Genomic DNA, 13,143 nt, shown 5'->3' on the forward strand with positions numbered 1-13,143 from the left:
GGCCAACCAGAGTGCTAGGATTACAGGCATGAGTCACTGTGCCAGCTGGAAGAATATTATTTAATTCTCAATTTCTTAAGGCAGATCTGGCCTTAAAATAATTCATTTGAAGTCACAAGATAAATTAAAATTGAAAAGTTATCCAGGTGATTACATGTATACAAGTGATTGATTTAAATGTGACAATAATAATAAATCAAAACAAAACAAAATCAGTTAGCAGACTCACTTTTCCTTCAAAGAAGGATTCCATTTTCTGGAGAATTTGAATTACCTGGGTAATTATTTCTGTATTCCACCACTTTGCCTGAACAGGCAAAACCTTTTTACAGTGTAATTTCAATTAACATAGCAGATGGCCTGAGTTACCAGTCTCATCAAGTTATTGTTTTTCTGTATCAATAATAACAGAGTAATTCCATCAAGTTTTATGTCATTTTCACCTTCCAAATGCTTAGCAAACATGAATTCATCATCTCAGCACTCCTATGAGGAGGTAGGAATTTTTAATAAATAAAGTTAATAAAATATAATCTAGATTAATTTATTTGAAAGCATCTGTGTAAGACAAGCAGAGAAACTCTAAAAAATTAAATGATTATATTAATTAAATGTAAGAAGGTAATATTGTTTTATGATTTATTCGCCCTTGAAGTAATTTCAGGAGGAACTCAATGGGAGTAAGGGGCCTGTCGAGGTTTAAAAAAAAAAAAAGTGTTTTCAGTCTCCTTTTCCAAGTGAAGGAACAATTAGCAGTATTTCCAGGGAGACGTGACGAAGGCCCAGGCAAGGCGCAAGCCTCGCCCCACGCCCGGGTCGGCTGGGCAACCCAAGAGCAGAAGCTGGCACGCAGGGCGCATGCGCCAGGCTCCCCTGGGCGCCTCCGCCAGGCACAGGCGGAAATCCGGTCTGGGCCAGTCAGGGCTTCCGCCTCCTCCTCGCCCTCCAGCCCGCGCCTTCCGGTTTGAGAAGCCTGAGGCTGCGCGCCTTCGGTTAATAACCTGTCTCTGCCTACAAAGGATGAGGAGTGGCTTTTAAAACTACATATTTTAAAAAAGATGATAAATAAGATATAATAAAAGTAGATTAAATAATCTTTTGGCTGGGCGCGGTGGCTCACGCCTGTAATCCTAGCACTCTGGGAGGCCGAGGCGGGAGGATTGCTTGAGCTCAGGAGTTCAACAGCAGCCTGAGCAAGAGCAAGACCCTTCTCTACTATAAATAGAAAGAAATTAATTGGCCAACTAATATATATAGAAAAAATTAGCTGGGCACGGTGGCGCATGCCTGTAGTCCCAGCTACTTGGGAGGCTGAGGCAGGAGGATCGCTTGAGCCCAGGAGTTTGAGGTTGCTGTGAGCTAGGCTGATGCCACGGCACTCACTCTAGCCTGGGCAACAGAGTTGAGAATCTGTCTCAAAATATATATATATATATATACTATTGTACTATAACAGTTTTGGGGGGGTTGTTTGTTTTTTGTACATTGCCAAAGCAACCCTTTTTGCCAATTAAAGTTAGGCTAAACTGCTAAAAAAATAATAAATAAACTATAAGAGTTAAGGACACTCAAAGTTTGGTGAAATTATTCATACGTGGTTAGCAGATTTGGCTAAGATTGCTCAGAACAAGTAGTAAAAGAAGGCATTTTGGTTTCTGCAAGACTACTTTGTAAAATCCTTAATCTGCCACTAGAGGCTGCTCTTAATTCTTAACATGTGGGGACTAATGGAGTAAGAAGAGAACTTTTTTCCCTCAGCCAGTGAGGCACTGGGAATTACTTTGAAAGTTGCATTTCTTTGCTATTCACATTTTAATATCTTTTTCCCACTAACTGTTCTTTTCTTTTCTTTCTTCTTATTATTTTTTTATTTTATTTTTTTGGGCTTATACTGGCTGTTTGATTTTTGTTGGTATCTAAATAGAAAATAAAGGCACTCTTGTTTTTGGCTTTTGTATTTGAGCACACATTATAGGCCTGGGGTGTTTGGGTTGCTGTTACAAAGTTTCCTTTTGCAATTGGAAAGAAAACCTATCTTTTATTAAGGCACAATTGATGACCAAAGTGCATTGTGTGTATCGCATTTCTTATTAACCATTATAATAAATTAAATGGTCGTTTTCTTCCTCATTCCCTTTTTAATAAAATGGGAATATTCAGAAAGGACTTTTCAAATAGGCAAGATATAATTAGATCTCAAATGAGCAAATATAGGATGAGTATAAGGTGAAGTATTATGAAAAGTTCCAATAGCTGCTAGAGGCATTATCTCTTACCAAAGGCATATTGCATTAAAAAAATATTTTAATTTCTGACAAGTGGTACCCATCCCTTAAGTGTCAGATGGCAAAGTATTAATCTATAACATGAGATTTAAACATTCAGCCTTCTACTTAATATACAAGACCTGCCTTTTCTGACTTCCACATCTCTTTTGTAACTTGCAAAGGGAATGGATTCTAATATTTATGGAGCTCTTGCTGTATGCCAATTACTGTGCTCAGTGTTTTATGTACCACTCTCTCATTTAATCCTTAATTGTCTTATGAAGCTGATATCATCATCTTTTTAAAATGAGAAAATAGGATCAATGAAATTATTACTAAAAGTAACTTATCCAGGATCCAGCAGCTACCAAGGGTGAAGCTGAGATCAGATCTGGTCTGATTGATGCCAAAGCCCATCCTCTTTCTAATTCATCACACTGGAAGAAGTTTAGCAAAAAGTCAGTAGTGTTGATGTTGAGAGATCTGGGTTAGAAAATAGAAGAAGTAAAAACAAAAAAGGGAAAGGAATTAAATGCAAAAGGAGGGAAGGAATAAAAAAATCTTTTTCTGTAAAGGGCCAGATGGTGATATTTTAGGCTTTGTGGGCCATGAGATCTGTATGCGATAGCTCAGCACTGCTGCTGGAGCAGGAAAGCAGCCGTAGTCAACACCTAAGCGAATGCATGTGGCTGTGTTCCAATAAAACTTATTTAAGGACACTGACATTTGAATTTCATATGATTTTTACATCATAAACTATTACTCTTCTTTTGATTTTTTTCAGCCATTTAAAAATATAACACTATTTTTAGCTTTTAGGCCTTACAGAAACAGGCAGGCAGAAGTTTGCTGACCCCTGAGAGAGAGGAAGGAAGAGGAGAATGATGAGAAATAAATGACTATGGTAAAGTAGCGTATTACTTTGGTGTTTATATAAGGCAGGTTAGGCGAGGTTAGGCACAGCAACAGACAACCTCAAAGTCTCAGTGATTTACAATAACAAATGGGTATTTCCTGTTTACGATGCATGTGTCCTGTGCTGGCGAAATTCTGCTCCATGTTGTTTTCACCCTGGAATTCGGGCTAAGAGCACAGCCCCTACCTGGGACGTTACTAGTAGCAGAATAAAAACAGAGAACACGGCAAACCAAGCGCTGACTCTGGACAATGCCGCCTGAAACTGACATGCATCACTTTCACTCATATTTCATGGGCCAAAGCCAGTCACATACGCATGCTAGATTTCAGTGGGTACGACAGTAGAGCCCTCTCCCAGAGAAGGTCAGTGGCTGTTTGTGAACAATGACGTAGTATAACACATTACCTAAACTTAGTGCCTTCAGTTTCTTACATTTGGTTATTCCTGAACTTAAGTTTATTATATTCTCCAAACTAATGCCTTCAGTGGCGCCTGCGAGACATAATAGTAACAATGATAGCAGCTAACGTTTATTGAGTGATTATTATTTCTTGTACAGGCATCCTTTACATGCATTTTTTTTAAAAATTTGAATGAGGGTCTCACTCTGTCACCTTGGGTATAGTGCAATGGCATCATCACAGCTCACTGTAACCTCAAACTCTCAGACTCCTGCTTCATCCTCCCAAGTAGCCAGGACTACAGGGATGCACTGCCATGCCCAGCTAGTTTTTTCTATTTTTAGTAGAGATGGGGTCTCACTCCTGCTCAGGCTGGTCTGGGACTCCTGACCTCAAGTTATCCTCCTGCCTCGACCTCCCAGAGTGTTAGGATTAGAGGTGTCAGCCACTATGCCCAGCCTTACATGCAGTTTTGTAATTAATCCTTGCACTAGCCCATTCAGGTATATTTTGATCTTCATTTTATAGACAAGGAAATAGCAATGGAGAGGGGAGGGGTTGAGGTAACTCAACTACCAAGTAGTCAATATTCAAACCCAGGTGGCTTCAATTTTCAAAAGCCATATTTTAACTCAAACATACATTAAAATGCAGATTATTTATGGTGATAAACTGCCTAGGTTCAAATCCTGACGGGTTCCAGGTACTACTTTTATAGCCTTGGGCACATGCTGCAGCTTCTCTATCTCAGTCTGTCCATCTGTAAAGTAGGGATAATAACAGTATCTACTTCATGGAGATTTTATAAAGATTAAATGTAAAAATTAATGTATGTGGAGTGCTGGTGTTTAGAATGGTGCCTAGCAAAAAAAGTGATGATTGATTAGCCATGTTTTAGAAAGTTCCACTAGTAATTCTAATCCTCTCCCTTCTACTCCCTCCTCATCGCTCCATCCCCTTTGAGAATTATTGCTCTAAAATTTTGCCCCTCCTCTGTATCTATCTACTCTTGGACTAATATGTCACCAACCAGGAGAGTAAACTGTAGGAACACCATCATCTTCTACCCAGCTGTACTTCTCATCCCTGCTTCCCAAACCTTCCTTGCCTGGCAGTTTGGCATTTATGGTTTATTATTTAAGCTCCTAGTTTATATTTATTTGGGTACATAGCAATGAACGGGAATACAGGTGTAGGCTGCCTAGAGGAGAGGTAGTCACCCTGGCCCTACCTCTTACTACACGACCCTGTTTATCATATCTTCTAGTTAATTCTTCAAATTAGATATTTCGTACTTTAATATTGATTCTTTACATTTACTGGGGTTTAATTTTGGAAACATGATATTAAATGTTCTGTGTCCCGTGAGTACTGTGACAAAAGCAAGCCAGCACAATAGTAAACAGGTACTGTTTGAGAAGGACTCAATGTCCAGTGAACGTGCCGTGACCAAGTGCACGCAGCTCTTTCACACACAGAGTGAGGGGAACCAAGCCACGTGTTTTCAGTTTTAATGCTTACAGTGGAATGAAACAGAATGTCTTAGAGGCAAGTTGAAATCTGTTTTATTTACCATCCCCCTCAAACGTATACTTTTCCTTCAGAAATGTATTTATTTCATAAAATAGAAGGAGAAACCAACTTACTTCTTATGCGTCCACTTGAAACAATACATAGACTTCAAGTGCTAGTTCTGATTTGGGTCAGAATTTGAAGTTAGGATGTTAATCTCTGTGAGGATAGTGGGGTTTTTCCGGATGATTTATTATGTCAATATGTTTTTGTTTCAGAAATAATTTAAAATAATATTTTACATATTTTTGTCTAGCAATTTTTTCTTTTATATCTTTTTCTCCCCAAACATTGGAATTTATTGACTGAGCTGTATGGGTTGAGAAGTGATAATTAAGAAACAACAATAGGAAAGTATATAAAGTTTCAGAGTACATGATTCGGCACATAATTGCGTAAATAAAGTCTAAGCTAAGGTTTCAATTGTTCCCATATGCTTTTATTCTCATCAAGTCAATCCTAGATGAATTTATATTTCTGAAAGTTCCAAATAAATTTAGATTTTCCAGATATAGCAGGTTGAAACATAATAATTTACCATCTTTTCTACCTGTTGGAATTATACTGTGGATCTATTAGGCATCAAATGCCGTATTAAACATACTCTTGTCATCAGCTTTTATGAAATTGAAGTTGTTAATCAAGTCATGCATATAAATTTGATCAGTGCTTTTCTATATGGATTAGGATCTAAGGGGTTTATACATAAAATTTATCTATAAGATACATCCTCAGATATGTAGAATCATGCTGGGGATGTCTGTGTTTTCCCCATTTTCACACTGTGATTGCTAGGTGAACTCAATGCTAAATTCAAATTCCATTTAGTTTTATGGAATGATCTGCCTTCCTTCTTTCCTGAACTGTTTCCAATTATTTAGCTTTTTTCCTCTGAAATCTATGGAGCAGAATTAAGCACTCTGTTCCCTGTAATTTCATAGCACATTTGAAGGAGCTTTGTAAGGAATGATGAATGAGAGACTAGCAAGCATGAAAAGACCAGATTCTTGAATCACCATTGTGATGTGCTGAATTATTTGAGGAACACTGCAGTCATTTTTATTCTAGAGTAAAGTGACACTGGAAAACAATATTTTTTTCAACGTAATCATTTATATTTATTTTTAAAAGGAGTGGAGAGTTCTCTTGTTGATTTTATAAGAGCAAAGGCAACAGCCGTTTCTTTGGCTAATTCATGCAATCCTCGAGTAAAACTTAAGCCCAGGTTACTCTGGTAGGATTTGAAGTCGTAAGACATTTGTGAATAAAATGATATTAGGTCTATGTAATTCTGAATAATAAAATAAAGATTAAAATGGTAATATTGGTCTCTCAAGTACTGGTATTTAAAGTTTAAAAATCAATCAAGAGAGAAGATTAAGTGGTATTTCTTTGGTACTAAAAATGTAAAGCTAAGACGAAATTGTTCTATTTTCACAGATTTAAGATACAAAGAATGATATTTAAAGACATTAAAATGACTATTAAATTCTCTTCAGTTTGTAAAGAATCTCCTATGAAGCACACTTAGAAGAAATCCCCGAGTATATTAAATACTCTATTAGTATGTTCCTTCATAAACAAAAAGGAACCGTTTAAAAGCTTTCCAAGGCATTATCAACACAGTGCTTAGCAAAGTCTGTTCATAAGGCCTCCTCCATAGCGCTTGCAAATTAGGTCACCAAATGCTTAATAGGAGAAACAACAGATTGACAAAATGAAACTATAACATTTGAACACATTAGCCATTCTTAGGTAAATCAAAAAACCATTCTCTTATGGCATCTCTATTTTGTTTTAGCCACTCGATATTGTTTTTCACAGTTTCCAACACTTGCTCCCTGGGTGTTTCTCCTGCTCCGGCTTCTGGATATTTTGCGAAAAAGCTCTCCATCTACAAAAGAGAGGGCAATAATTAGGAAAGTCATTTGAAGCCAAATTATTCTTCCAAAATTTCATTTACAACCTGGATTTGTTTCCTTCTTACCTAGAAAGTCAGTCTCACTGCACAACATGGAGTTACGCCTGTTGGTGCATTGTTTGGACTGTGCTATCTCTTAGAAGAAATCGCCACCCATGGCATTTGGATCCCCACGACACGTCAAACCCAGTCCGCTCAGTGTGTTGGGAGCGGAGGGCGTGTCAGCGGCGGGCGTGCCTGTTCAGTTTCTCTGGGTTCTCTATTTTCTGTACACTCCCCAAGGCATTCCCTAGAAAATCTGGCCCATGGAATGATGGTTTTTGCTTAGTGAATGCACTCCGGGCATCTGGAGTATTTTAATATACTTTCAGTTCACTTATTAAGTACTCATTAAAAAAAAAAATCTCTGTTAAACTTGGTTCTATCCTCCCTCTGACTTCCAAAACCCTTCCTGAAATGCAACCATACTATTATTTGCTGTGCAAAACTAAGAATTATTTGGTTTTTTCTTTTTTTTTCAGACAGAGTCTCACTCTGTTGCCCAGGCTAGAGTGCTGTGGTGTCAGCCTAGCTCACAGCAACCTCAAACTCCTAGGCTCAAGCGATCCTTCTGCCTCAGCCTCCCGAGTAGCTGTGACTGCAGGCATGCGCCACCATGCCCAGCTAACTTTTTCTATATATTTTTAGTTGGCCAATTAATTTCTTTCTATTTTTAGTAGAGATGGGGTCTCGCTCTTGGTCATACTGATCTTGAATTCCTGACCTTGAGCGATCCTCCAGCCTCGGCCTCCCAGAGTGCTAGGATTACAGGCGTGAGCCACCGCACCCAGCCAATTTGGTTTTTTAACATACAGAAGATTCTTAGCATTCCAGTATCTAACACAAGCAGAGTAAAACTTCATATGATCTCTTTTTGTTCAAAATTAATAGACATTTCCTTGCCCCCAGGAATTGAGATATTTGAAACCTGAAAGATTTGTGATTAGTTTTGAAACTCCAAAACTATGAATGTGAATGGAATCAAATTTTGACCAATTTACTCCAGACGTACATTTACCAGGAAAGAGGGACCTTCTGCCCCGCCTCGGTGAGCTGACCGTTTCCTGTGGCTGCCTCAGCCTTCCAAGCCCTCACCCCATCATGTTTTAAACTTTGTTTCTTAGTCATTTGAATTTTTTTTTCAGTTTAGAAAACAAAGTAGGTGGACATTTTATAGACATAAGAATTATCTCTTGCTTCACTATGTATACTTATCAAGATAAACATATCAAAACATCATGTTTTACGCCTTAGATATATACAATTCAAAAACAGACAAAACCAAAAAGAATTATTTGTTTCTCATTGTCTTCTGTGATTTGAATTGAGATAATATATCTATTTGGAAAAAAAAAATTTAATTCCATTCCATTTTAGACAAATATAGAGAAATTTATCTTCTTACCTGCCAGAGCTGTAGTTCAGTGTTGAATGGCTCTGCTATTGTGACAATCCGGCCGAGGTTTCTGTCATTGAGTGTGTATCTGCAGAGAAATTCAGAGGAGAGAAGGGGAATGTAAGTGCTCAGAACTTGACATCTTTTCTCTAAATGTGGATACTGCCTGTTTATTTTGTGGGGTTCTTTTTAAACGTAATTTTCAAAGTAAGCAAAACAGTAAGAAACTCATTTAATTTAAAATAATTCTATGCAGGAGAAATTCTCAGTAAATTCTGCACTTCTTTTTGGAGACAAATTCAACCACTTCCTCGGATGCGGCAGACTGCTTGCTGTGTTCCCCAAATCTGTTCTTTTTTCTTGCACACGTGAGCACCCAGCTAAAAACTACTTTTCGCAGCCTTTCCTGTACCCAGGTGTAGAGAGGGGACCCAACTCTCGTCAACAGAACATGAGTGCAAATGGTAAATTCAACTTTGCTCTCCTTGCTTGAATAAAGAGAAATTGCTTGCCTTTGAGTTATTGGGTTTTTCTCTCCTCCCAGGCTGGAACATGGACTACCAGTGATTCAGCTGCAACCACACAGATAGGATAATGGCCTAGCCTTAAAAAGTAGGACCAACCTCACAACTTGGACTGCTCACTTCAGGAGTCTAACCTGAGTGGGAGATAATTACCCACACGTGTGCTTGCTACTGCTGCTGCTGCACCTCTGTTTCTGTTCCAGCAGGACAGCTCCGGCACCGTTATCCTAACGAATACTCTACGCATCTTCCTGTTGGTCCAGAAATTTGAATATAGGCTATATATTATGCTTTCAAATGGCTTCATTAGCTACTTGCATTTTGGGGATTATAATCTATGTCAGGCTGGCTAAGCAAAGACACCTATAGCTAAGTACCAAGATAGAATTTTAGAGATAATATTCTATTCTATTCTATTCTATTCTATTCTATTCTATTCTTTTTGCATTTTCTCTCTTCAAGAGCAAGAATCAGAGGTTTCCTCATAGACCATAATACAAAGGGTTGTAATAGAGGTAAAAATCTCATTGCAACTAATCATAGCTCAAGAGAAACAAGCACAACATTATACATAAACCTCGCCACTGGAACGTTGGGGAAGGGTACAAGAAAATACATCTATGAATCCTAGCTCTCTGGGAGGCCGAGGCGGGCGGATTGCTCGAGGTCAGGAGTTCAAAACCAGCCTGAGCAAGAGCGAGACCCCGTCTCTACTATAAATAGAAAGAAATTAATCGGCCAACTAATATATACAAAAAATTAGCCGGGCATGGTGGCGAATGCCTGTAGTCCCAGCTACTTGGGAGGCTGAGGCAGGAGGATTGCTTGAGCCAGGAGTTTGAGGTTGCTGTGAGCTAGGCTGACGCCACGGCACTCACTCTAGCCTGGGCAACAAAGCGAGACTCTGTCTCAAAAAAAAAAAAAAGAAAAAAAGAAAATACATCTATGAATAAAGCAGTAAGAAAAATTTTACATTTAAAAATTATCACATAGCAAAAGTAAAAGCCATTAAGACAAAAACTGATAAAGTTCATTTTATACAAATTTAAAAGTTTTATACTAAAAAGAAAACCTACCATAAACAAAAGTCAAGCACTAACTGGAAAAAAATAGTTGTAACATATATGATAAAGAGCAAATATTTTTACTATATAAAGAACTCTTACAAATTAGTAAGAGGGAGAAATATGCTAGCATGAACTTAGCAAAGGAATGAAAATGTACCAATGGGAAAATGATGTAATGTTCTAGCAATCAACCACGATCTTCAGTGTCCTGGGCCCAATGCCCACTCTTACCGCAGACACCGCTGGATTTAAATCCACCGTGGTTTTCATCCCTAATGTCCAAAATGTGACTCAGGCATCTAGTAACACTGCCCCTAAATGTGTATACTTCCTTTCTTCTGACATGTTTCCTGGATCTTCCCAATCTCTCGAATCCTTTCACCTGGCCCCCGGAACTGTCCCTTCATGAATACTACTTCTCCCTTAGAGGATGTTTATTTTCCCATACCCTCTGCAGCACCAGGTCAGGAAATGGGATTGTTGTGCTGATGCTCCCCACTGCTGCTTCCAGAACATTACTCCTCCACCCTCTTTAACAACTTTTGTGGCCAGGTGCGGTGGCTCACGCCTGTAATCCTAGCACTCTGGGAGGCTGAGGCAGGAGGATCACTCAGAGTCAGGAGTTAGAAACCAGCCTGAGCAAGAGCGAGGCCCCATCTCTACTAAAAATGCAAAGAAATTAATTGGCCAACTAAAAATATATAGAAAAAATTAGCCGAGCATGGTGGCGCATGCCTGTAGTCTCAGCTACTAGGGAGGCTGAGGCAGAAGGATTGCTTGAGTCCAGGAGTCTGAGGTTGCTGTGAGCTACGCTGATGCCACGGCACTTTAGCCTGGGCAACAGAGTGAGACTCTGTCTCAATAAAATAAAATAAAATAAAAAATTTAAAGAAGAAAACAAAAAATCCTTTTGTTTCTTCAGGTTACTCCCTCTCATTTATGATACACTTTGACACATGACTCTTAGTCTCTCTACTCCAAGCCATGACATCATCTTGGGTGATAGCAAGGTGCTCACAGATGATCAATATAACATCCCAGCTCCTTAGTTTCTTGACTTTATTTCCAATGATATTTTCTTCACTTGACCTCAGCCACCAAATTCCTGTGATACCTTGTGATCACCTGTAAGTAATCTGTCTCTTAAATTATTAATTTATACACCCTTTATGACATAATGTACCTTTCATTCAGTTTTCACTATGACCATACTATATTGGGAATTGCATGGAATCTGTAGATCACTTTAGGCAGAATGGACGATTTGACAATGTTGATTCTATCAATCCATGAGAATGGGATGTTTTTCCATTTGTTTATGTCATCTGTGATTTCTTTCAGTGGTATTTTGTAGTTCTCCTTGTAGAGGTCTTTCACCTCCTTGTTTAAAGTATATGCCTAGGTATTTTATTTTCTTTGTAGCTTTTGCAAATGGTACTGAGTCCTTGAATGATGCTTACCTTGACTGTTATTAGTATATAGAAATGCTACTGATTTGTGTGCATTGATTTTGTAATCTGAGACTTTGTCAAATTTATCAATTCCAGGAGTCTTTTGTTGGAGTCTTTAGGGTTTTCTATATACAAGATCATATCATTGGCAAACAGGGATCATTTGACCTCCTCTTTTCCAATTGGCATGCCCTTTATTTCTTTCTGTTGGCTGGCTGCTCTGGCTAGGACTTCCAGTAGTACGTTAAATAAAAGTGGTGGTAGTGGGCATCCTTGTCTTGTGCCAGTTCTTAGGGGGAATGCTTTCAACTTTTCCCCATTCAGTATGATGTTGGTTGCGGGTTTGTCATATATGGATTTTATAATTTTGAGGAATGTTCCTTCTATGCCTAGTTTATTGAGGGTTTTTATCATGAAAGTGTGCTGGATTTTATTGAATGCATTTTTCTGCATCTATTTAGATGATCATATGGTCTTCAATTTTGTCTCTGTTTATACAGTAAATCACATTTATTGGTTTCATAGTTGAATTATCTTTTTGATGTGCTTTTGAATTCAGTTTTCTAGTATTTTCTTGGGGATTTTTACATCAATGTTCATAAGGGATACTGATATGTAGTTTTCTTTTCTTGTTGTATCCTTTCCTGGCTTTAGTATTAAGGTGATACTGGCTTTGTAGAAAGAATTACGGAGGAATCTGTCCTTCTTGATGTTATGGACAAATTTCTGTAGGTTAGGCACAAGCTCTTCTTTGTAGATCTGGTAGAATTTGGCTGTGAATCTATCTGATCCAAGGCTTTTATTTGTTGGGAGGTTTTTTTATTACTGCTTCATCTCATTGTTGATGATTGGTCTATTCAGGATTTCTATTCCTTCCTGATTCTGGCTTGGGAGCTTGTGTGTTTCCAGAAATTTTTCCATTTCCTCTAGGTTTTCTAGTTTTTGTGAGTAGAGGTTTTTTTCAATATTCACAGATGATTTTTTGTATTTCTGTGTTATCAGTTGTAATGTCTCCTTTTTCATTTCTGATTGACCATGAGTCCTTTCTCTTCTGTTTCTGGTTAATCTTGCTAGTGGTCTATCAATTTTGTTCATCTACTTTTTTGTTTCATTGATCCTTTTGCATTGGTTTTTTGCTTTCCATTTACTTTACTTATGCTCTAAGTTTTGTTATTTCTTTCCTTCTGTTGGCCTTGGGTTTGGTTCTTCTTTTTCTAGCTTCTTGAGATATGACTTTAGGTTGTTAATTTGTGATCTTTCTGGTCCTGTTGATGAAAGCATTTAAGGCTATAAACTTTCCCCTTAGAATTGCCTTTGTTTCCTATAGATTTTTGAAAGCTTTTGTTCCCTTTGTCATTCAGTTCAATAAATCTTTTTATTTCCTTCTTAATTTCAGCATTGACTCAAGGATCTTTCAGTTGTTTAATTTTTATGACTTTGTGTACATTTGAGAGTTTCTCTTGGAATTGATTTCTAGTTTTATTCCAGCATGGTCTGAGAAGATACATGGTTTGATTTCAATTTTTCAGAATTTGCTGACACTTGTTTTGTTGTCTAAGATATGATGAATCTTGGAAAATGTCCCA

General features: G+C 38.0%; 1 protein-coding gene across 1 annotated transcript in view; it reads right to left on the minus strand.

Moving 5' to 3' along the window:
* Positions 1-6,252: 6,252 nt before the first annotated feature.
* Positions 6,253-13,143, minus strand: part of ENPEP (glutamyl aminopeptidase) — a 66,657-nt gene continuing 59,766 nt past the window's right edge. Inside the window, exons 19-20 of the mRNA XM_012766191.3 lie at positions 8,525-8,603; positions 6,253-7,053 (exon numbers count right to left, since the gene is read on the minus strand). Coding sequence (XP_012621645.3) covers positions 6,901-7,053; positions 8,525-8,603 — 232 coding nt within the window. The 3' untranslated portion in view covers positions 6,253-6,900. The remainder of the gene's footprint in view (positions 7,054-8,524; positions 8,604-13,143) is intronic.

This window comes from Microcebus murinus, chromosome 27 (assembly GCF_040939455.1).
Source record: "Microcebus murinus isolate Inina chromosome 27, M.murinus_Inina_mat1.0, whole genome shotgun sequence".
NCBI lineage: Eukaryota > Metazoa > Chordata > Mammalia > Primates > Cheirogaleidae > Microcebus > Microcebus murinus.